This window comes from Cyprinus carpio, chromosome B15, assembly GCF_018340385.1.
Source record: "Cyprinus carpio isolate SPL01 chromosome B15, ASM1834038v1, whole genome shotgun sequence".
Taxonomy (NCBI): Eukaryota; Metazoa; Chordata; class Actinopteri; order Cypriniformes; family Cyprinidae; genus Cyprinus; species Cyprinus carpio.
The window spans coordinates 277179-302870 of record NC_056611.1 but is presented as its reverse complement, the minus strand read 5'-3'; the positions used below and the strand labels follow the sequence as shown (position 1 = coordinate 302870).

The following is a 25692-nucleotide window of genomic DNA, read 5'->3' as shown; positions in this document are numbered from 1 at the left end:
TACTCAATGATTGTGGTTGGTTTTCACTGATTGTCACTTCCTCTTGTTTCTAAGGTGTACAAGATGTTGACGTCTATCATTTCTGTTGCTAAATGTTGTCATTTATTTTGGTATGGACATTGGCAAGTCTCCTAGAACTGAGAACAGAATGATGATGAATGAACATATTTATATGCCAACTGCTTTAGTTGTAATAAATATATAACTACAGTCGGTTTGCACAATGCTGAAACCTTTAATAACAAATGGAAGACATTTTTAGACATGATGTGAAAAAGATCATATCTGATGACACCAAAACTGATGGACCACAGTGTAAAGGGGACATGTATAATGCTTATGAAGAACTTTTCCATCCTAGATTTTGTTGCTACTTGTTGACTGACCTGATGAATTTTTTAAGCTCCTGGGGAGGCGCATCAGTTACCACTGAATCTATCGCAGATCTTCATCTCTGTCTGATGAAAACTTAATTGCATTTGTCCTCTTAGAGAAAGAAAATTAACAAAGTGGTTTTTGTAGCTAAGTGTTCTATGTCTATTTAGTTTACTTTGTATGGTTATTTTACCTCCATATACACCATTCTGGGCAAAGCTAACAAAGGAAACTCAACACTCTGTCTGTGATTAATAAAACATCGTCTCGAGGCCCAAAGGGCCAGCCACCCGAATGCTTTCAGCTGTATAAGTGGTGAAAGGCGACATAATCTCCTCGGGACAAGATTTGGGCTGAGATTGAAAGACGCTGTGGGAGAGGTCCGGTATAAGTGGTGGAAAGAGGACTCTTCATGCTGCACTCGAATGGACGGATAGTCTGGAAGCATGGAGAGCGGACGGAGCTTGGCGCAGGTCATCTCTGAAATGCAGAATGAGATCAGAAAGCTGGAGAGCGAAAACAAAGCACTCCGTGGGCAGCTTGACCGGCCGGCTTCAGAAAGCAGAAAGACGGGTCACAGGACACCTCAACCCATGCCAGCCTGAGACGAAACGTGTCCGCACCACAACTTGAAGCACAGTACAAAGGTAAATAAATATCTTGTGTTGCTCAAACTTTAATAAACTGTAAAAATGGTTACACTTTATTTTTATGTCTCCTTTATGAATTCTGCTGACTATAAGTAACTTTGCAACTACATGACAACTAACTCTCATTAGAGTATTAGTAGACTTTTAGGTTGGGGTTAGTACTTGCAAAGTCATTTATAGAGAGTAGAATATCTGACCATCACAATAAAGCATATTTTAATGAATGCTTGCTGACATGTACTGTAGCTGCAAACTTACAGTCAGTATATGTGGACTTTCAGAATATAGTGTTACTGTTGCTTACTCAGTGGTGATGTTAAATAACAATTTTGACTAATAATAATAATATCATTTTTAAATAATTTGGATATTACATGGTAAAGAATGCAACCTGGTATTTTGTAGTTACATGCATTGCTCTTTTTGTTGTTGTTTTATATTTTCACACTTTGCATGTACAGAAAAGTTGTTTAATTACGGTCCCATAGTAGGCTCTAAGACAGGACTGGCCAACTCTGGCATAGGCTATGTCTACATTAATCCAGATACATCTGGAAATTTACAATTTCAAAACACTGTCCATCCACACTTTCTTTTTGAGCATTTTCCAAAAGTTTCTAATTCACACTGAAACATCAGAAAACGCTAATATTATCTTACTGTGTATGCGTTTAAAACCTCATAAAAGCTCACTGAGATGGTACAGAGAGACCAGACATAGTTAAGTTCCCACACTATTCATTTGCCACAATCATGTTATTATCAAAAGTCTAACCATGTACTGGTGCATCAAGGTTGCGCTCAATCACTGTTTATAAATTTGGTCTAAATGCAACTACCCACATTTTGTTTCAGGCCAGCAAATGCGCAGACATCTTTACAAGAATCTCATATTAAGATTGTACAAAGTAACATATATTTAGCAAAACTGTGAAAGTGAAAAGCACCTAACAGACACATACTGGAAAAAAACAAAAACAGGTTTGAAAAACCTGTCACGTGACTAAACATGTGTCATCATTTTTAAATACTTCTGTTTTCACACTGGTTTCAAATTTATCTATTAAGAAGAGCATCTTTAAAAACCTCAATTTTTGCTGAACAAATACACCATCTCAGTTTGCAGGCAAAAACTTTGAGGAAAAGAGTAGATGTAGCTCTAGTTTAGCTCCAGCCCTAGTCAAACACAAAGCCTGTCATTTTTAAGCAATTCTGAAGACTGTGGTTAGATTGAAAACTGTAGATATGACCATGGAACTGGAAGGACAGAGTTGCCCAGCCCTGCCCATTCATGATAAATGCACTGATGAAAATGATAAAGATGCAGAGATCATTACATTTATCGCTTTCCAAACCAGTAATGCCATTCTTAGTCAAGTATTGGTTGTTATTCAAAAAGAGGTTATAGTTCATGCCTTCTGCTTTATTTCTGTAGAAAACATTATTATGACCGTGCGAAGATACTCCGTATCGTCAAACTCTGAGAATGAGATTTTGCACAAGCCGAGACGATATGAGGAGACTGTGAACAACAACAAATGGGCAAAACTACATGATGGTTCACACAGCCGTCCTTCTAGTGCCTATTCTAAACCAGACATGGAGAAATTAACCAACAGACATTCCCTTCAGGAGTATGTCAACAAAAACAGGTGAGTTTGGCTTTAGTCGGTATGAAATATTAACCAGCACTTAGTAACTTTAATGCTAATTGTTATCTGACATTATAGAGCCAAAGTCAAGACGGTAACTTTCCTGTTGCCAGTGGATGAACATTTACACCAATCAACCTGTACTAGCTGAACACCTGTCAGAAAGAAGCACCTGTGAACTCCAAGCGATAGCGGAAACAGACTCGTGAAGCCCAAACTAATGGCGGGAAAAACAGAAACACCCAAAAAAACTGATGCTTGTGAAGCTGACAAAGAAGAAGTGCAGTAATGCGGTCAAAAATCTATCCCAATGCATCCTGCGGTGAATTAATACCCACACCTGACCTCAACGCTTTGACTCCTGTTACAGATTTGGTTTCTCAAATTCATCCAGCTAAAGAAACTCAAGTCATCCCATGGTCTCGTCCGATGTCAGTCCCACTCCAGCGTTCGGATCGGGTGTCTGCTTGTGTGAAAAAAAGCTCACTAAACTGAGTTTGGTGCAACTGTTAGTTTATAACGCTTTGAATGATGGACATTATTTACATCAGTTTGTTCTCCACAAAATCTCCCACTATTTTATTCAGCATTAGCTTGCTCAACTTTAACATAACAGTTTACTTAAAAACATGTTTAAAGTGATAGTTCCCCTAAAAATTAAAATGAAAATTCTCTTATAATTTCTCATTCTCAATTTGTTCCAAAGCAAAGGAAGATATTTTGAAGAATGTTGGTAACCAGACAGCTGACGGTAACACTGATTTCCACAGTATTTTTTTCCCCAAACTATAGAATTGGCAGTGGCTACCATCAACTGTTTGATTATCAATATCTTTCTAAAATATCTTCTGTGTTCACCATAAGAAAGAATCTCGTTGAGTAAATGATGATAGAATTTTCCTTTTTGGGTGACATATTCCTTTAAATAAAACTGTTATTTAATCATGTTAAAATGTATTAAAGCAGTGACACTTTTGCTACAAGGAAGAGAAAGCCAAAGGAAGGTTTACACATTATTATTTAGTTAAGATAATGAGAAATTTTTTGAAGGTGTTATTGGTGGTGGTAGAAAGGCTGCTTTTTTTACACTCCTGAAATCAATTATTGCTCAGGGGTTGACATTTCTTTTAGGTATCACTTCCATGTTTAACCCAAAGGTAAAACAAAGCCACTCATTTGTGAAATTAATAAAGAGAAAATAGTCAAACCTAAATGCTAAAAACAGAAATATTTATCTCATAGACTATTTGAGGTGTAGAAAACACTTCAATAATAATTTAGTACATGACCATTAACTTGTCTCTGACTTACAATTTCCATATTAACAGCATAGGTCATTATATTAAACTCTTTAGAGTTACAGTGTAACATATTGGATACATCTGGGTTTAAGAAACAGGTCAGAATAACAAGCAGAACCTAGTGTGAACATGTTTGCTGCGTTTATCAGCTGAAGGTTTCTTATTCTCTGTCTTGTTGTGTGTGCCGTCCTTTGTGAGCTCAGAAGGCTCATCCTCACTGTAAAGACTGCCGTAACTCTCCGAATCTCGTGGCTTACCTGTTAGTGAATATAGCAGTCAATGTGAATAAGCAATGTCAGTGCACCCTTTTGTTATCAATAAAACATACTTTTTTTTAAACAGTTGTATTACATTTTTTTTTATTTCTACTGTACTGCATGGTGATACCTGTTATAGTGCTGTGCTGAGGTTCAGTAAATTGTGTGGGAGGTTTGCTCTCTGTTGGACTATCTCCATATTTCATTGGTACCATTGGAAAACTGTCTCCTTTCTGCAGTCTCTGGGTAGCTTTGAGCGAGAGATAGACGAGGAAGAAGACAGAGGGTGATTACAAATAGAAAACCATAACATAACTTATGTTTTATGTACACAATTTTTTTTTTATTATTACTTATTCATAAAATTAATTTCTTCTGGAATGGTGAAATACTGTCACTCTAAAAATGTTTGACTCTGTTCTTACTTAAAAGCATATACAACACATACTGTATCCACTACAGGATACAAAACAGGTTATACAAATGTGCCACTTGTTTTTGACAACAAAGAGTCCATGAAAGGAGTAACAGAAATAAGGTTAAACTAAATATTATATGTGCTGTTTTATGTTTATTTTAGATTTAAGGGACAATTCACCAAACAATTAAAATGAAAGATTCTGAAGAATGTAGGTAACCAAACAGTTCCAGGTAGTGTTGTCACGGTACCAAAATTTCAGTATTCGGTACCGATACCAGTGAAAATCCACGGTTCTCGGTACCAATTTCGCTACCAAAGCAAAATACAAAAACATGCTAATTAAAAAAATTTGACTATACTTTCATTTATTTCAAACTGTGTACATATTTATTTTTAAAGGGCTTTTGAAAACATTTTAGAGTTATTCAGCGAAGAATAACATCTAAGTTAGCTACATTTTTTTTTTAAACCCAGAACTGCTTTTCTGACTGATATGACACAATGTTAACCATTTGTTAACGTTTCTCTAAAACGCAAATTTTAGATTCAGAATTCATTTAAAAGCCTCTTGTGTGTAAAAATAGTAAATAGCATCATGTCCTCTTGTTTTTTTTAACCTAATAAAAGTTATAGGAGCATTAAATAGTTAATAAAGAAACTTAATTCTAATGCTCATTATGTTTATAGCAGTTATAATTCATTATAGGATTAACTACTCTAATAACAGCATTCATTTCAATTCGACATACAACTTACAATATTTAATAATATTCATAACAGAAGCGGTGTTTCCCACAGCCTTCCACTTTATTTTTGGCAGCATTTATATGCAAATTCATTTTCTGCCAGCAGGAGGCGCTTGTAGAGCTCGAGAGAGGTTTCCTCAGTAATGGCTGTAATCAAAAAAGCGCTCCTTTCCTTAATTCCTCCTTTTGATGTAGTCATCTCTCAGTGCTTTTCTGAAGAGAGCGCATCTGCGCACCTTTCGGATAGTGCATCAAGAACCGGGTTGACCGGGCACTCGGTACCACCAGTACTTAAAAAAACCTGGTACTGTAATGTTTTCATTTTTTTAGTACCGACTTGGTACCAAAGTACCGGGTCTTTTGACAACACTAGTTCCAGGTGCCATTGACTTCCATTGTATTTTTATTTATTTTTTTCCATGCTATGGAAGCCAGTGGGGACCAGCAAATAATTGTTTTTCAAAATATCTTATTTTGTGTTCAGCAGATGAAAGAATGTCATTCCTTTGGTTTCTTCCCACATGTCTAAGGCACGTAGGCGCCTCCGCATGACCTTGAGCATGCGAAGCGGGTTTCCCCTCGAGGAGAACCCCTTGGTCTTGAGCCACCACTGTAGGAGTTTCATGTACAGCAGGCCAAAAGTAATCACATTGGAAACAGCTGCCATCACACCCAGCAGTCTCTGAAACTGCTTGACAGTGAGTGACAGGCCTTCTTTCACTCTCTTGACTGCCGTGAAGATCGACTTGATCTGAGACAAATGTGCCTGCATCATGGTCGACCCACACCACGCCTAGATAAGTGGTCCTCTGTAATGGAGAATGCACACCTTTCTTGATGTTTAATCTTAACCCCCAGCTCTTTCATGAGAGCAAGAACGACATCTCGATGTCGAACCACCATCCGCTCTGAGTGAGCTAATGTCAACCAATCATCGATGTGGTTGAGTATGTGGATGCCCTGGAATTGCGGTGGAGCCAGAGCAGAATCCACACACTTCGTGAAAGTGTGGGGTGAGAGTGCAAAACCAAAGGAAGAACTCAGTGTTGGTAAGCTTTTGCCCCCAAAAGCAAACCTCAGGAACTTCCTGTAATGAGGAAGGTTGGAGACATGTGCATCTTTTAGATCGATCGTGCCAAACAAGTCCTCGGTCTTGATCTGAGACACGACTTGTTTGAGTGCGAGCTAGCTGAACTTCAGTCGCCTGACTGAGTGGTTCAAAAGACACAGATCTAAAATAGGACTCCACCCTTCATCTTTCCAAGGAGCGGTGAAGTACCGGCAGTAGAACCCGAACTCTGCTACCTGAGGAGGGACCACCTTAATGGCCTTCTTCCTCAAAAGAGTAACTACTTCTGTTCCATGACCAGAGCCTGCTCGGGACCCATCATAGTGGGGATGACCCCATTAAACTGAGGTGGAGGAGAACTGGATTCTATAACCTCACTCTACAGTGTGCAGGACCCACCGAGACACGTTACTTTACTAAGGAAATCAGTCTCTCCAGATTGACCTCTGGTGTAATTGAAGTAGCTAGCTCGGTGCCCTGAAGCGGCACACCTTCAGGGGATGGCCGAACTAGCTGCTCTAGAGACCTCCGTGGAGGCGGCAAGCCTCTTTTACCGCTACATTTCCAGGCAGTAACTGAGAGAAACACTCACGGGAGACCGCTGAGCCCAGGAACACCGGCAGGGTTGGCAGATCGATCTCCTGAGGGCACTGAGGAGAGATGGGCACCGTGTAATGCGATGAACCCAGCTCTACCCCAGAGGCTTTACCTCCTCAGAGGAAGAGACAAGTAACAAGTGCTCTCAATAAATTTTTATCCCAAGAGCCCCTGTATATCGTGGGGAAGTCGTGGCCTAATGGTTAGAGAGTCGGACTCCCAATCGAAGGGTTGTGAGTTCGAGTCTCGGGCCGGCAGGAATTGTGGGTGGGGGGAGTGCATGTACAGTTCTCTCTCCACCTTCAATACCATGACTTAGGTGCCGTTGAGCAAGGCATTGAACCCCCAACTGCTCCCCGGGCGCCGCAGCATAAAATGGCTGCCCACTGCTCCGGGTGTGTGTTCACAGTGTGTGTGTGTGTTCACTGCTCTGTGTGTGTGCACTTCGGATGGGTTAAATGCAGAGCACGAATTCTGAGTATGGGTCACCATACTTGGCTGAATATCACGTCACTTTCACTTTCACACTTTCACTTTCATATCTAACTTCTCATAGTCAGATAAATAATTAATTTTATTCCTCAGAATTAAATGCAATCAAACAACCAAATGAGTAAACACAGTCTGGTGTAGTAAGATTCACATCAAAAACCGAAAATGATGTAATACACGCAATTGCCTCTGCAGTGCGCGAGCCGCTTGGTCACACAAACAATATCAATCTCTTCATAGAAAAATAGCTGCAGCAGCGAGCTCTCACTCAGAGGGGGAAAGAAACCGCAGCGCGGGCTTCCGAGCCTCGAGAACAAGCTCTAGATCTAGGGAACACGGGTGGAAATAGGAAGAGCCGTCTCCAACCCGTCCGCTAGATCATGTGCGTTCCCCGCGATCTTAGTCACCGCCGTGCCTCAGCAGCATTGGGACCAGAACCGGGCACCGGATCTGGTGGTTAAGGAAGAAGACAGGGACTCGTCCATTTACATTCCCTCCACCAGATTCATATGCGAAACTCCAGCACCATGAGAAACGCTAGTGAAGGCTCCCTCCTCAAAGAAAGCCCTCTGAGAGCGAAGCAAGGCAGTAACAAAACAATCGCAATGCTGGCAGTCAGCCCCCTCGAGAACTGACTCTGTGTGCTTTGCTCCCAAGCAGACAACACACAAACTGTGTGTGTCCCCACCCGAAATATAGCACGGGCAGGGAGGAACACACAGCCTGAATGCTGCCTACTCGCCCAAATGCTTCTCTTCACTGAAGCTTTGACATAATGGAGCTTATAAGTGGACAAACAACTCTAAATAAGACTCACAAACAGATACCGACTGACACACACACAGAGCACTTGCTAAATGACAGAAAGCTGACGCCGGTTTCACCGCACATGCTTTCAAGCTTTCAAGTCACCCCATCCATGACGTCTCGCCCATCCATTGGATTGATTACACACGTGATTCAGAGCATGGCCATGCTGAAGGCATTCCCAAAGCGTTTTGATGCAGCTCGAGTTCCTGAAGAGGAACTAAAGTATACTTTGGACTTAAGAATCTATAGTGGGACAAAAATACATATGCCGTTGCTTATGACTGGTAACCAAATAATAAAGAGACATTCAACTGACCTTTTAATGATGGGCTATAGTGAAGAAGCTGTGAAGCTTGTGTAGAATGATTCATCTTCCTGTCTGAGTCAGCGTTGGGCACCAAAAGCCCCATGATCTCACTCTCTGTGACTTTTAGGTTCCTCTGCAGGAAGTAGGTGCGCATTCTTCCTTTACCTTTTACCTCTATCTCTCCACGCTCCTCCATCTGATAGCCTTTATTTCTTAGAGCACTGGTAAGAAGAAATCAGCCAAAGAGATTCAAGTCATGATTCTCATCTAAAGTCAATTATCAATTTACGTTAATGTTTATATATGCTGAATCTTTACAGGTCCAAACAGAGATTATGTGAAGTAACTAAGACAGAGACATATTTTTGTGCTTCTCACTGATAAACACTGGGACTGAGGTGGATTTTGTCAGGCAGTCCATGACTCTCCATTCGGGAGGCCGTATTAACTGTGTCTCCAAACAAACAATACCGAGGCATCTTCTCACCAACCACCCCTGCCAAGACCGGTCCACTGTGCAAGCCCACTCGAATCTGGGACACAAAACTGCAAAAATCTAAAAAAAAACTCTTTTCTAAATCCCCAAAACAGCTGGGGATGAAATGTCAATTACAGGAAAGCAGGTACAGTTTGAGGTTACAGGCTGAAAGGCTGATCTCAAGGCTGAAGTATTAATCAAAGATAACCCTCAATCACCTGTATAGGGCCACCAGTCACAGGGTTAGTGACCTCTTTTGCAGCTATGATCATGCCTAGGGCAAAGTTGGCCACACGCTCAGTCTGACTTGACATTGGGATGGGCACGCCACCGACAACCATGTAAGCATCTCCAATTGTCTCAACCTACAGAACATGTTGCAAGACATTAAAATCAATAGACTTACATTTAAGAAGAATCCTTAAAACTAATGCTCACCTTGTAAACATTGTGTATAGTGGTAAGACGGTCAAACTTCAGATACATGGAATTGAGCATGGAAACAATCTGGATGGGTTCACACTCAGAGCAGATGTTGGTGAAGGTCACCACATCGCTGAAGAGGACGGTACACTCTTCAAATTCACCTAAAAGAAAAGCAATGTAAAATTTAATTGTGATTTAGAGGTCTGCGCTCCGCTCCCGTAAGGATATATATTCCGCACCCACCCGCTCCCACTATATATCCACTCTTTGTTCACCCGCTGTCCACTTAGAATAATTTTCTTTCTGACCCGACTGTTCCTGCTAAATTTAGATCTTGTTTTCAGAACCTCAAATTTAAATTTCCGCTACTGAAAGAAAGAGAGACAGGCTAATAAATAAAAGTGTAGTCTGCACAAAATTGTATGTCATTATATTTATCTTGTCAAGAGTCTTGAATTTATTGACTTTGACTTGAATTCATATGAATTATCTTGAGACACAAAATTTGTTTAATATTTTATGCAACACATTAAAAAAGTGTCAGAGAAAATAAAAATGTTGTACAAAAATTGTATTTCTTATTTTTATTCATCTTGTCAGGATACAATTTGTGTAACATTTACAACACAATAGGAAAAAGTGTTGCAGAGAGAAAAAAAATTATAGCCTATTAGCAATTTTTTTTAGTCTTGTCAAAATACTAAATTTGTTTGACATTTTTCTGTTAACACAGTAGGAAAGTGTCACAAAGAAAAATAAATAAATACGACATCTGATGTTCCACCAATTAAGATTCATGACCATAATCATATTATTTTGTTGTACGCTGATGACATGTCAATTGATATGTCAATAACCAATATAATTAAGGAATTTGACCACTTTAGTAGTTCATCGGGGTACAAGTTAAACTGGACCAAATCTGCTTTAATGCCAATGTTAAAGTTAACTCTCCTATCCCCTCATTCATTCCTACTTAAAGATTATATCATCTATTTGGGTATATATAAAGAAATTCATAAAATTGCCAGAAACAATTTTAATAATATGTTAGTCAAGATCAAGAGTGATACTCAAAGATGGAACAATTTTAAAGTCTCTCTCCAAGGCAAAATCTCCACCGTCAAAATGAATTTGTTACCTCGGTTTAATTTTCTTTTTTCTGTGTTGCCTCTTTCCCCTCCTCCAGGTTACTTTAAGGAGATCAATTCCATACTTTCCCAGTTTTTCTGGAATGGAAAACGACCAAGAATAAAACTTGCCACGTTGCAGTGTCCTATATTTTCAGGAAGATTGGCTGTACCAAATATTGAATTATATTATTTGTCCTTTCAACTTAAGGCTCTTCATATTTTGATTGATTCTCAATCTAAAGCTTCATGGAGAGTAATCGAAGCTGACCAGGTTAAACCACATAGGCTCCAAGATATTCTATTTGCTGGCACAGGAAAATATAAATGATAAATATAAATTTGGCCCGGTTGTGGCCAATTCTATTAGGATATGGAAAAGGGTGGAACGTCTGATGGGAGGACCTTTCAAATTTTGTAACACCACACCCTTATGGCACAACTTTCATTTTTTATGTGGAAATCGGCCATTTGTCCAGCTCTCTTGGTCTACATTGGGCATAAACACTTGCGTGACTTATATGATAGCCAAGGACTCTGCTCGCTTCAAGAAATAAGAACTTAATTTTGTTTATCAGCATCATCATATTTTGTCTTTTTTCAGTTATGTTCTGCTCTCAAGGCTTATGGAGTTCCCTGGGCATCCCCCATTTCCTCTCGTCCTATGTGGGATTGGATCACACCATCCTCTGGTTAGCCATCTGTTTCTTTAATATATAGTAAACTTAATGATCACACTGCAAAGTCTCTTTCTATTAGACATATATGGAATTGTGTATTAACAGAAAACATGCCGGTCGACTGGGAGAGGGTGTGGTCTAATCTAATCTTAACTTCTAAAAACTTTGCTCATTGTCTTATCCATTTCAAAGTCATCCATATAGCATACATAACTCCTTACAAAAGGTTTAAAATGAAACTGCAATCAACCTATAACTGCCATATCTGTAACACTGCATCATCAGGTACTTTTCTCCACGAATTCTGTTTTATCCTTTTTACAACAACTTGATTACATGTCTAATACATGTTTATGTCTTCTCAATGATTATTCTAACTCCTGTATATGTTCATTAAAGAAGAGAATGTTGCTTGCTGGTTTTACAGCTGCAAAGAAGACAATAATACAAAACTTGGTTTACTCCTCACAGCGTGCAAAAACATTTTGGATTCACAGCCTCCTTAAAATAGTGACTTGTGTATACACAAGAGCACAGATGAACAGGGCTAAACCTAGTACCATTGATGCATGGCAAAGTTTTTCTACCAAAATTTTGGATTACATAAAGGAATGACTATATTTTTTTTTTCTTTCAGATTGTAAAAATATTGATATGTCTGTTGCTCCCCCTTCCCTGTTTGGTTTGTTTGAATGGATGTTGTTTTGTTGAATCAAAAATAAAAAAAAAGAATACTTTTGTGCACAAAAGAAAAAACATAACGACTTTATTCAACAAATTTGTCTCCTCCGCATCACCCTGGTGCCATTTTGGAGAATATCTTCTGGACGTATACTGTTCTGTATCAGCTGCGTCACGCCGGATACACTGTTTCCATTCAGATCAAATCACAACAACGTAGGAAACGGATCCAGCATGACGCAGCTGACACATGTTTACGGATATTTTCCAAAATGGCACCAGGGTGATGCGGAGGAGACGAATTGTTGAATAAAGTTTTTTTTTTTGGCGCACAAAAAGTATTCTCGTAGCTTTGTATAATTGTGGTTGAGCCACTGATGTCACTTGTATTATTTTACAGATCTCTTTGCTACGTTTCTGGACTTGGGAACATTTCAGTTGCGTTGCTGTCTATGGAGGGTAAGAGAGCTCTCAGATTTCATCAAAAAATATCTTAATTTGTATTCCGAAGATGAACAAAGGTCTTACGGGTTTGAAACAACATGAGGGTGAGTAAATAATGACATAATTTTCATTTTTGGGTGAACTAACCCTTTAACAAGCCAAGCAATTCAACATTAATTTCACGGCGTGTTTCCTTTTCCATCATAGTAGTTTCGTGCAAGCGTGAACGTCATGGCAAAGTAGCCTCACATGGGAGACACTTAATGTAACGCGTAAATGCGTGTAACTAATGTAAATCAAGCAAGCTAGTATTCATAGGCCACGAAGTGTTGACGAAATAACACATTAGCAGACCAGAGGGGATAATATGGAATTATTTTCCAGAAAACTTCTTGCACAAAATAAATTCAGGTCAGTCAGGAATTGTTGGTGGGGTAGTGAATAACCAGCGCTCTCTCCATCCTCAATACCATGACTGAGATGAGAACCTTGAGCAAAGCACCGAACCCCCAACTGCTCCCCAGGCGCCGCAGCATTGGTGCATCTTCCTCCTCTGCTGGTTTCGTCAAGCATAATTTACCCTTGGTTCCACCTGGGTCCCTAGCTCTTCATCCTCCCCTGGTCTCATCCAGCATGAAAGACTTCCAGCTAATCCCTACCAAGAATAATTGTTCCTTCTCTTTTGGCTTTGCCATGGTCTTCATCTGCTCTCCTTATTCTTCATCACCTTTCTGCTCTGCCGGTACCACTGGCTTTACCAGCTTGACCACGGTCTCTTAGCCAGCCAGATTGTCACCTCAGCTAAGGTACTTGGATCCACCCCCTTCAATCGCTTGGCTCCACCTTTTCTCCTACCTTGGTACCGCTGTGATGGTCTCCAGCTCCACCAATCCCACCATGGTGTTCTCCTCCACTGACTCTACCATGAGCAACTGACTCTCCACTGACTCTACCTACTGCTCCACAGGTGCCAAATAGACAAGGTCCTCTCCCGATGAGAAGTCCTAACCCTAGGTATGTCTAACATGGTTAGGAGGTAACGTCACATTTCTGTGTTTCTAGGGGTCTTATGTTTACAAAAGATTCTTGATGGTAGTTAATATTTTTTTCTGCGATATCTTTATTTTACTTCCCACATCCCAGAATGTGTGATAGAAATTTGAGCTAATCAGCTATAACCAGTCTTTACAACATGTTTTACCCTCTTCCTCAATAAATTCCCACATGTTTTAAATAATCCCTCATGATTCCTGTCCCCAAAACCCCTGTCTCAAAAGCTCTTTGAAAAAAAAACTGATCAGAACCTACATCTGCTCCTTCCTTCCCATTTGCCTGGACCCATTACAGTTTGCATTCTGATCCAACAGGTCCACAGATGACACTATTAAAGGGTTAGTTTACCCCGAAATGAAAATTCTGTCATTAAGTACTCCCCCATCATGTCATTCCACACCCGTAAGATCTTCATTCATCTTCGGAACACAAATTAAAACATTTTTGATGACAGAATGCTGTCAGATTTCCTTCCATTGACTACCTTTGTAACCACCACTTTAACACTTAAAAAACTTCTTAAAGAAATCGAAAAACTAGTCAAAATTTTCTGAAGAGAATCGATAATTTTTTATGATGAACATATTTAATTTAGGCTTTTACTCGAATGTAAACATTGATCAGCGAACATAACCAGAAGCTCAACTAAAACCTGAATAACGCACAAGAACGAACCTCTTCCGGAAGCTCAAACGATTTGCATGACACACGTGAATGAACCTCATTGGTTACGCAACGTTTGAGCTTCCGGAAGAGGTTTTTTCTTGTGCATTACTCAAGTTAGGTTGAGCTTTTAGCTATGTTTGCTGATCAATGTTTACATGCAAGTAAAGTGAACGAAAGTCTTATGGGTTTTGAACAACATGAGGGTGAGTATCTAATGACAGAATTTTAATTTTGGGGTGAACTAACCCTTTAACCACACCCTACACACTTCCCTTTCCCACCTTTATCAGAGGAAAGAGATCTACATGCAGATGCTGTTTGTAAATTTCATCTCTGGTTTTAACGCAATTGTCTCTTCATAAATTCACAAAAAGCTTCAGAACCTTGGACTGAACCCTCCTTACTGACTAGATGCACCCAGGTGCTTTAATCCCTTGACACCAGCAACTGCACACCAAAACACAGCTCCAACAAATCATGGAAAAAAATTACTTTGCCAACATCAGAGTGGCCTCATCACTAATAATGGCAAGATGGCCTACTTAGAGGAAGTGGACATCCTAACAATCTCTTCCTGAATGCCCACCAAGACTAAAGAGATTATCGTCAGTTAAGGGGGTAAGCAGGAGAGGAACTACAGTTCCTGATGAGCAGTGTGGCTGCTGTCAAGAAGGCGACCAACTTCAAATACCTTGGGGTCCATCTCAGAGAAGATCTCTGCTGGACAACACAGCTTGGTGAAAAGGGCGCATCTGCACCTCTACCACTTATGACACCAGGATCAGCATCTCCCACAGAAGGCTAAGGGCTTTCTATACTGGGGCTGTGAAGAGTCCTCTAACAGAGGTAACATGGCCTAAGGTACCATGGCCCAAGACATCACATGTTTGGATGATTGGATTGTTTGGAAGAAGAAGGCGGAAATCAGCAGACATTTGTCAAAACTCACTGACCCCTCACTGGCTACCTTCATAAACATAAAAAAACACAACTAAAGTGTTCCAGGCCTGGTCCTGTCTCATCCTTCACTATCATCACTCCACCTTTTATACTTCCGGAGCTCCTCTGTGGGACTCGAGACCAGTGAGTGGCACAGGTGTCGCTATTATCATTTACTCCACCAGTCACACTCAGCTCCCACAGCTCTCAGCCCCATCCTACTCGTCACAAGGATGTTTGGATGACATCTGAGCTGCACGTAGACCTAATCCAGCATGGACTGAATTACTCCAAGGGAATGTATTAAGAAAAACAAATCCTTAGCCAAAGATGCCCTCGAGCAGTGCTTCTCCAGCCTGTCCAGTGGACCCCCAACCATTGCATGTTTTGTATCTCTCCCTCATTTAACACTCCTGATTCAACTCTTGATTCAATTGTAATTTTATGGCCTCAAACCTGTTTTTCCAGTCCATCTTTGCCCGTGCAACTTTCAGAGTATACTCAACCATGGATGACTGTGAATGGACTAGTTTGACATATGCACAGAACCCTGTGAACTCCTCTAAACATTTCAAACCTCATTTATGAATTTTTGTATACACATCATCCACACAGACACAAAGAAAGCGGAGTGTAGCGAATGTTAACAGCCAAAGTATACTTCAGGCATAAGAATTTAAAAGGAACGACTGCCTAGATTTACACCAGGAGTTCTCAACTCCAGCTCACAAGGTTCACTTTCCTGCAAAGTTTAGCTCCTAACTTGATCAAACTCACCTGCCTGTAACTTTCTAGTGATCCAGAAGACCTTGATTAGTTTGTTCAGGTGTGTATGATTATGGTTGGAGCTAAACTTTGCAGGAACGTGGACCTTGAGGGCCAGAGTTTATCTTTACACTATAAGGCACACTTCTGTTGTCTCACAGAAACCATAGGTTTTGCATTGTCTGCTCTCCTAACCATCCATCTTTTTCTTTGATTCACCTGCCTCTACTCTCTTGCCCTCTTTCAGCTGGTTGGCCACGTGTTTGGGCAGCATGGCATACAGTAGATTCTCCGTCTTCTGCTTTTCCTCCTCAAGGTGTTTTGAGAGCTGATGAAGCTCTTCCTTTTTTCGTTCTAGCTGGTTGGAGAGCTCCATCTCTGCCAGTCGCTGCTGGTTGAGCAGGATCAGGTCACGTGTAGCGTCATGTGGAGCAATATCGGAGAGGTGCATGGAGTGCTCCTCCAGCTCCTGCAAGCTGCGAAGTAATGGTGATGCTAGGTAAAGCATGCAACGCAATGGAGTCATCCATAACATTTGTCCTGGGGGAAAGAAGTAAGAAGTAAGAAAAAGATAAGCTTATTTGATATTCCCTTAAGGTACAAAAAAAAAATGTGCGATGGACACGAGATAATTTATTCAAATTTGGTCAGTGTGGAACTAATTCTCAATTAAACGAGTGCCCGACAGTTGCATTTAAGTTCTAATTCTGTGACAAATTAAGAACTTCTGCCTATCTTCACGATCCCTTGCCACAGCAACCACAATTAAAGGGTTAGTTCACCCAAAAATGAAAATTAGGCTGCGTTTTACTCAACCCCAAGGCATCCTAGGCGTATATGACTTTATTCTTTCAGACGAATCCAGTCAGATATTAAAAACTGTCTTTAATCTTTCAAGCTCTATCATTGCAGTCAGCGGGTGTTGCATTGCTTCAGTCCAAAAGAAGTGAAATAAAAAGCGCCCTTCCATAAAAAAAAGTGTCTCACATGGTTCTGGGGGGTGAACAAAGTCCTCCTGTAGTGACTTGATGCATTTTTGTAAGAAAAATATCCATATTCAAAATGTAATAAGCACTTTAATCTATAGCTTGCGCCAACAGTTGTACACAGAAGCAGTTCTTGGAGCATGACGTATGGAGGTCAGCGTTGTGCATGCGCCGGTGAGTCTCTTGAAAACCAGAGTTTTGTTTACAGGATCAAAGGAAGCAAAGTTTCTTACTTTAGCAAAGGAAAACCAGAATCCTTTTGGCTAATATTGATATCCTCCGACATTCTTCTTTACAAATCCTCGTTTTGTACTTCTAATTAGTGACTGTTGTTTTGTTTTGATCTCTCGGCTGCATCTCCACGTGCGTCACTTCTGAGCGGCGCATGGGCAAAGCCAACCTCATACATCTTCAGCCTGGAACTGCTTCCATGTACAACAGTGAGTGCAAGCTAGATTCAAGTGATTATTATGTTTTGAATATGGATATTGTTCTTACAAAAACACATCGATTCGCTACAGGAGGACTTTGTTCACCCCCTGGAGCCATGTGAGACACTTTTTTTATTGAAGGTGTTATTTCACATCTTTTGGACTGAAGCAATGCAACACCCGCTGACTGCAATGATAGAGCTTGAAAGATCAAAGACAATTTTTAATGTAACTCAGACTGGATTTGTCTGAAAGAAGATAGTCATATACACCTAGGATGCCTCGGGGGTGAGTAAAACACAGCCTAATTTTCATTTTTGGGTGAACTAACCCTTTAACAGGTAAATCAGCGATAGGCAATAGCCTTCAAATAATACTTAACAACATGCTAGTCTGGCGTTGACAAGGAAGTTCTTATTTTATATAGTTAATATAGTTACATTATATTGTTAAGCAATAGATTTTAATAAAATGCAGATTAATTATATAAACTGACTAGTTATAGAAATATTCCCAATTTTGACTGTTTTTTATCTATTTTGCTAATAAAAATCATTCCAAACAAGGCAGAAGTTGCATCACAAGCAGCTTCATTTTTGAATGAATCAGAATTTTTGAACAAATCAGTTGAGTCAATAATTCATTGACTGTTTCATAAAAACAGTGGTCAGTTGCTTCATTTATGAATGAATCAGCTGTTCCAATGAATCATTCAAAACAATGATTCTATAATTCACTTATTCTGGTGTGAAACTTATTTACTTATAAGACTTGACGCCACCTATTGGTGGTTTTAGTTTCATAATAATTTCATAGTTCTTTTCATAACTGCTATATTTAAAAAGGTTCATCTCATAACATTATTTATGCAATTGTAATTGCAGTGTAACTGCATTTTGATCAGTGGTAAGATGGATGAATGATAGCAAATGGATGCATGCATGCAAAAAAAAAAAAAATTCTAAATGTAGTTAATAAATGTTTTTCAAAGTATATAATATATAAATCTGGAAAGTAAATATAAGATAAAATAATCAAGCTTACAGACTGTACAATATGCGGGGTTGGTCTAAAAAGCATCTTCGCTATTATTCAGGAAGCTGATGTTTCAGAATGCATTCTTCAAAGACAGTGGTTGTTAAATCTGTTCCTGGAGCTCCCCCAGCTGAGCACATCTCATTTAAATGAATATACATAGTGCTCATATAGGGGAAACACAATTTTAGACAGAACAGCAGTAATAATGAGGTATAAATGGCTGAAGAGGTGAAATACAGAATTAAAAGTAATAAAAGACATACATAACATACATGATCGTATATTAAGTCATCACCTTTTCTAGAATTCTCACCTCTCAGTTCTAGCATGGGTCTCTCTCTCCAAGCCATAGGCATTCTGTCTCTTCGTGTCCGCAAAACAAAATGGCTATTAATGAACTTGCGGATGCTGCAGATGTTGAAAGTCACCTGTGGATGCTGGATGTTGAAATATTGATCCAGCTGGCCGCACCTGCTCTGTAACCCTGGCACAATTCTCTGAATAGTCACCCCTGCCTGTCTGACCTGGAGCTGAATGGATGCATTGAGTAAAAGAATAAAACAGCAATTATATAACAATGCTCCAACTATTCAGCGCTCAGCAATGCAGAAATTATTTAATACAATGCTTTCAAACTATAAGAAAGCAGAGGGGTTTTCCACACTCATATTATCAACACCTCTGTCACAAACTGGCAATGTTCCATATTTAAATATGCAATAAATGTAATGATTTCAGATTCTGAAGAAACAATGTCCTCAATCACCCCTTACTTCTTCATCAAACACAATGTGGAAAGGAAAGGCATTGCAAAATGTCTTCAGATCGATGCACAGATTATCTGGATACACAGGCTCAAATGCCCTTAAAGTTTTACCTGAGGTTGAAAAAAATAAAATAAAATTAATCTCAAATATATACACCAATAGAAATAAAAAAAATTCAAACTACATTTCCTTATATATTCGTTACAAAGAAAATGTATGAATGTTGCTGATAACGAATCAGACCTCATCAGAGAATCAGTTCCTTGATTAAAAAATGATTTAGCTTTACTGACTGCTCAGTTAAGATTTATATTTAGCTGTAGAATTCAAATAATAAATTTGTTGTATCTCATGAAACAAATCATTTTAAACCATCTTTACCCTTTTCTGGATGCACCAAGTTTCTGACTGCGTCATTTTTTTCTACATGATTTAGAGATTTCATCTGCAGGGACCTTTCAGGAAAGTCCTGGAAAGACAACAGAGGTGCATTTTTCTGCAAAATTGCATAAAAACCAAACAAAACACTAATTCTCAACAGTACTGTATATATAAGGTTGTATATGACTGTGAAATCTTTAAAGCATGAGGATTCAAATACTTAAACATATACTTTAAAAGCATTTTCAGTGTATACTTTGTCTAAGAACGCTGGGCTTTGGGTGATGAGGAAAACAATATGCTCTTTTTTCCCCATCCTCTCAACTTCCTCGATCTGGTTCACAATTTCCATCTTTATCTCGCTGTTGAAGAAGTCTTTGGCTACAGCTCCGATGATACCTACAGGATTAGAAATCAGTCAACTAGGAAATCAAATTACTTCCTGATTATTTCTTATATGGTGGCCAAAATGATTAGAACACTAGTATTTTCACCAGCTAAAAATTATTTTAAGTCAGTCATGTCTATCTTATATATCTAATCTGATCATCATCCAGTCTGTCTGGAATAACATGAAGAAACAGAACAAAACCAAGACAGACTCAATCCAGAAGATCTGTGGAGAACAACGTCTCCAAGGTGCTTCAAGAAACCTACCTGCAAAGCTACAGTGCTGTTAAAAGTTTTAGGCACTTGTGTAAAAATGCTATAAAATGAGGATTGCTGTCAAAAAATAATATCATAAATATATTTCCTTTATCAATTAACTTCTATTAACTAACTTAAGATAGAAATAACTGACTTAAAACCATTTTTAAGTCAGTGGGGAAAATACTAGTGTACAAATAATTTTGGCCACCAATGTATATATGGATTATTATTTTGTTGTATTGTTATATTGTTTAAAAGATAGATAGATAGATAGATAGATAGATAGATAGATAGATAGATAGATAGATAGATAGATAGATAGATATCAGTAATTGTTTACCAGGGACGATATGACAAAGACCTCGTCGGTCTGAGTAGTAGTGTAACAGCAAAGTGCCATCATTGTTTTTTTCTACACGGAATGATGGTGCATTCATTTCCTAAAATAAAATAAAGGCAACAGAGATTTACTGTATATATTTTGCACATACGAAGGATCACTCTAGATTGTTTGTAGTTCTTCTCACAAGATAATAATCACAAGAATAAATATTTATAACTAATTCTGAATGCATGGCTCGAATGAATGAATGAATGATTGAATGAATCAAAATTCAGGAAAAGTATTATTGAGTGAGAAAAAAAAGGTCTTATTTGGCACATCAAAAGTGCGCTATTCATTCTGGATTAACAAATAAATTATGAAGCAGAGTCTTTGATCGAAATTATCCTCAAGATGTTTATGAGAATACTAATGTCCTGCTCACTCGACCTTGTAGGAAAGAGAGAGAAAGCCGTGCAGCGCGTCCAGGTTCTCCATGAACTCAAACAGATTTCCTCCAAGAGTGCGCAGCATATGATCATATCCAGCCCTTTTGCAGAACTCAAAGAAATATTCTCCAAACTGCCCCAGAACCACCACTTTGCTCAAGGTCTTGGGATAAACAAAGAAAATTGTATATCAGCTAACAAACAATGCACTTTTAATAAATACTGGCTGCTTAAGAAGTGAAAGTGCTTTACGGAGCATCTTGCAGGCCTCTGTCACTAATTGCATGGTGATGTTATCTGTGTACACTTCATAAGTCATGAAAGTGTCTTGAACCTTTGCTGAATCCCTGTGAAAATCCCATCAAATCAGACTTTTTCTCCGTATGATTTAAGAAGGCAATTTCACAGACATTAAAAAAAATCTCTTGAAAAATCTGCGTAAAATCATCAAGTAATTCAGTGTTATGGACACTCACCTGAGTTTGTCCCACGTCTCTTCTCCAAATCTGTCAATCACTAGAGACTTCAGACATGTGTTGATGAATCCATACTGGACATTAGAGGTAAACGCGTTTAGACATTTGATGATTTGTAGCCAATAGTGAAAGTCTAATTAACATCTGCAATAATAATTCATAAGACCCATGCTAGTTTTCAGAAGGGCTATATTTCAGTTTTGGAGTCAAAAGTTCTGTTACACAATGTGTGATTTTTTTTAAGTGGGATTTGTATGTTGGTTTCAAACAATTAACTCAAAAACATATTGTCTTCCACAACTTCAGGCAACAGTAAACTACAATGAATGCAGACTATTTTTCACATTTTTTTTATATACAAAAAAAAACATACCAAAAAAAAAAAAACATGGATCATAAAAAGTGCATTTTGCTTGTTATTTACAACCCTGACTATGCTTTTTCACATGAATAATAACTAAATTGCTGCACATTTTTTAATTTTGAACAGGTGTTTTCTCCGTATTGAATTAGCCCACACATTGTGAAGATAATCGGTGTATATTGTTAGGAAGTTAAGGTAAGCTATTTATGCACCCAACTCTATAGCTACACATCAATAAAAATGCAATAAAGCTAAATAAAGAGCATACAGAACATCTAGATATATAAAAAATGCCATTTCCTCACCATTTCTCTGTCAGGTTGTTTTCCTTAGGCAATTGAAAGGTAAATTAGTGTCTCTTTTTACAGTCCATTGATAAACCATTCATTCACCTCCATGACCATCATGCTCCGCTGAAGAAAAAACACACAATACAACGCTCTATCCAGCAAACAGAGTTTTCTGCATCGAGTCCCACAGCTGAACGAGCATGAGATGTCCTCTGCAGCGCGCGCCGCGTGAATGAGACCGCGTGACCCTGGGAGAGACCTCCTCAGCAGTCTGTTCATATTAATTGACGTTTGACATTCATTAGACATTGTTTTTCTTTTTTTCTTTTTTTGCCAGTTAAGCTTTTTTTTATGTTTTGAACCCAAACTAACTCAGATAGACATCAATACATGCCCTTTACGTTGCACAAGGCTTCTTTTTTTTAATTAACCATTTATATTAATTAAACAATTTAACTACCTGACATTATAATATAAAACCAATACTAAAATGTTCAGAAAAACATCCCTGTTATTGCACAAAGCTCCGTTTTTGGAATTACCATTTTATGTGTTTTATAATAATTTTACAACTTTTAATGTATGCAATAATATAAATCCAATTAAAGGACGACATCATTTGATCTAAAGGTGTCAAACGAACTGTAAAATATTCAGAATATTATTCCCTATAAACAGGGCCGGCCCAGGCTCTGTTGGGGCCCCAGGCAGGATTTTTTATTTTTTCCGCCACTAATAATAATTCTGGAAATAAATTTTTTTAAAACTTTACTATAAAATAACATAACATAAATACTTAAGTATTAACATTAATAAGTAGTAGCCTAAATAAATTGTGATGATAAATAAATGGAGATGTTGAAGTGCCTTGTAAGTATTTTATTTGTAGTGAATCTGTTAAAATTGCTTATTGAAGAGACCAGACCTGAGCTACTCCCACAACTATGCCTACAAGTACTTATTACAACAAAGAGAAATATGGGCAATATAAAAAGCCTAAAGTAGTCTAACAGACAACAAAATAAAGGCTACATTTTGTAATTTATTTGTACATGTTACAAGATAACTAGTTAGTCTAATTAGCATTCCCATACCTTTCATTTCAATTATGTTCATACATACAGTGGAAAATGACATACTTAAACTTCATTATTTCATTTTATGAATGCTAGATTATAGTCCTATGGACTTTTTCAAAAGACATTTAGACACTTTTTGGTGAATTAAAAGCAAGCAGTAATGTAACTGATCTTAAAACAACATTAATTAAATAAGCAACTCAAGCAAAACTGTTCCACGGTGTGAGTGTTAAGATGCTCTAAAAAGCTATTTCAAAATATTATATAAACATCACGGGCTAATACACAGTCGTCAGAAGAGGGCGCACTTCTGACCAAAAAAACAAAAACAAATACCTTTCCTGCGGGGCCCCCAGTCATTTTGCACCCTAAGCAACTGCCTGTGTCGCCTATGCCACGGCCTGGCCCTGCCTATAATGCACAAGGCTTGATTTGTCAGATTATGCCTTTATTGTTTTTATATACAGTACTGAATCCATATTTTTCACATGTTTTATATACTGTACCCACTTATATTAATTAACCTCTGACACCGTTTGAGATAAAGGCATCAAACCAACTTTAACATTTTTAAAATAGTATTCTCTATGATGCACCAGGCTTGATTTGCCAGATTATGCCTTTATTGTTTTTATATAGTACTGAAACCGTATTTTTCATGTTTTCTATACTTTACCCACTTAAATTAATTAAAATCTGACACCGTTTGAGATATAGGTATCAGACCAACTGTAAAAATCTCCGAATATTATTCCCTATAATGCACAAGGCTTGTAAAAAATGTAAATATTTTACTATATTAATTATTGTAAGTGCATCTCACTAATCTAAACCAAAAGGAGTATTTTCGGTCTACTTTAAAAAGGCTGGCTGTGGTGCCGAAAGGTCCTCACAGTCATTGACACTGCTGATACCCATCTTTTCTGCAAAGTTCAGCGTGACTGAGAGGGCTAGGGGCAAATGTCAATCACAAATAGTGACTGGAGTGAATAGAGACAATTGCAGCAGCATATGATAGACAGTAATAATTAAAATAATTAATTTAGTACAATATCTGCATTGATACATGTACAGGATACATAGACATACTGTTTTAATTGAAAAAACAAAAACAAGAACATATGCCCTGTTGATATATATTTATGATGAAATAGTAAATTTTATATATATATTATGATGAAATTTATATATTTATATATATATATATATATATATAAATTCACAATTTGCATTTATATATTCAGACATAACAATATATTCAGAATTATAACTATGTATTCACAATTTACAATTATATATTCAGATTAACATCATATTCAGATTTTTATATAATTATTTCCTGTTTGGCACCTCATAATACACACACACACACACACACACACACACACACATATACATATATTTCTATGATGTGCAGCTGAATTTTCAGCATCATAACTAAAGTCTTCAGTATCACATGATCTTCAGAAATCATTCTAATATCATGATTTATTATCAGTGCTGAATATGATGTGCAGCTGAACTATATATATATAGATATATATATATATATATATTAACCTGTGATACATTTTTCAGGATTCTTTGATGAAAAAAAAAGGTTTAAAAAAAGAGCATTTATTTAAGATAGAAATCTTTTCTAACAATATACACTACAGTTCAAGATGTTGGGGTCAGTACATTTTTATTCTTTCTTTTTTTGAAAGAAATTAAAACTTTTATTCGGCAAGGATGTGTTAAATTTTTCAGAAGTGATAGCAAAGATTTATTGTCTGGGTTTTGCACTTTGTGGTGAAATCTGTGTGTTTCGCATCTGCACTGATTAGCTTGTGGGCGTCTCCGTTAATTGTCATCAGCAGCAGCTGTCACTCATTACCCTCTCCCTATATATATGGCTTGTCTCACGTCTTGTGTTTGTGAGAGCGTTGTTTCATGTTTTGGTAACTGTTACTGGTTTTTGCGTCTGTGTTGTTCTGCGTTTGATGTCCGTGTCTTCCCCCGGAACCTCATCCACTCATCGCACCTTCACAAGCATCACCACTTACCTTTGGCTCGATTCAGTTCCTGTGCCATCCTCTCCTGCTGCCAACTCACCATCACCATCTGGATTACTCACCGTCTCCCACCATCTTGGATTGTCGTCTTCCCAGTGTTGTTGTGTATTTTTGTTTGTTTTGTTTGGTCTTCATTAAACTGTTTCATACTCGCACTTGTTTCCAGCTTCTCCTTCACCCAGTCGTCACAGAACGCTCTCACCCTTAAAAATGGAAGCAGCGAGCACCACCTCTTTAACGGACTTTATTCACCACAGCGCGTCAACCGTATGGATCAGCAGCAGGAGAACATCACGAACACCGGACGCGCTATCCAAGCGCTGGGTGGCACAGGTGTCCGAGCTCACCCAGCAGATCCACCAGCTCACCTCTCCCACTGCGCCCATCGCACCGCGCCGCCGCCCGTCCCCCGGGAAATTCCCCAGGATCACTTCCGGCCAGAGCCGCGACTCCCGGCGCCAGAGA

General features: G+C 38.5%; 1 protein-coding gene and 1 long non-coding RNA gene across 2 annotated transcripts; both read right to left on the bottom strand.

The window, feature by feature from the left end:
- Positions 1-3763: 3763 nt before the first annotated feature.
- LOC122139734 (guanylate cyclase soluble subunit beta-2-like) lies at positions 3764-19409 on the bottom strand. Its single transcript, XM_042738855.1, has 10 exons — positions 19367-19409; positions 19168-19271; positions 18708-18924; positions 16159-16479; positions 9594-9742; positions 9374-9520; positions 9056-9210; positions 8687-8898; positions 4366-4485; positions 3764-4235 (listed from the first exon to the last, which is right to left on the bottom strand). Exons 1-10 carry the CDS (start codon positions 19407-19409, stop codon positions 4078-4080), a joined length of 1626 nt encoding a protein of 541 aa, XP_042594789.1. The 3' UTR covers positions 3764-4077.
- A 1138-nt stretch (positions 19410-20547) lies between these two features.
- LOC122139753 lies at positions 20548-22275 on the bottom strand. The gene is made up of 5 exons (XR_006156513.1): positions 22110-22275; positions 21441-21514; positions 21217-21311; positions 20966-21127; positions 20548-20633 (listed from the first exon to the last, which is right to left on the bottom strand). It is a non-coding gene; the product is annotated as an uncharacterized LOC122139753 (long non-coding RNA).
- Between the last annotated feature and the right edge of the window lie 3417 nt (positions 22276-25692).

Coding starts and splice junctions, on each gene's coding strand:
- LOC122139734 (XM_042738855.1), bottom strand. CDS start 19,409: ATGAGGTCTGATTCGTTATCAGCAACATTCATACATTTTCTTT. Junction 19,272..19,366: donor AACATTCATACATTTTCTTT/GTAACGAATATA, acceptor TTTCAACCTCAG/GTAAAACTTTAAGGGCATTT. Junction 4,236..4,365: donor TCAGCACAGCACTATAACAG/GTATCACCATGC, acceptor ATTCACTAACAG/GTAAGCCACGAGATTCGGAG.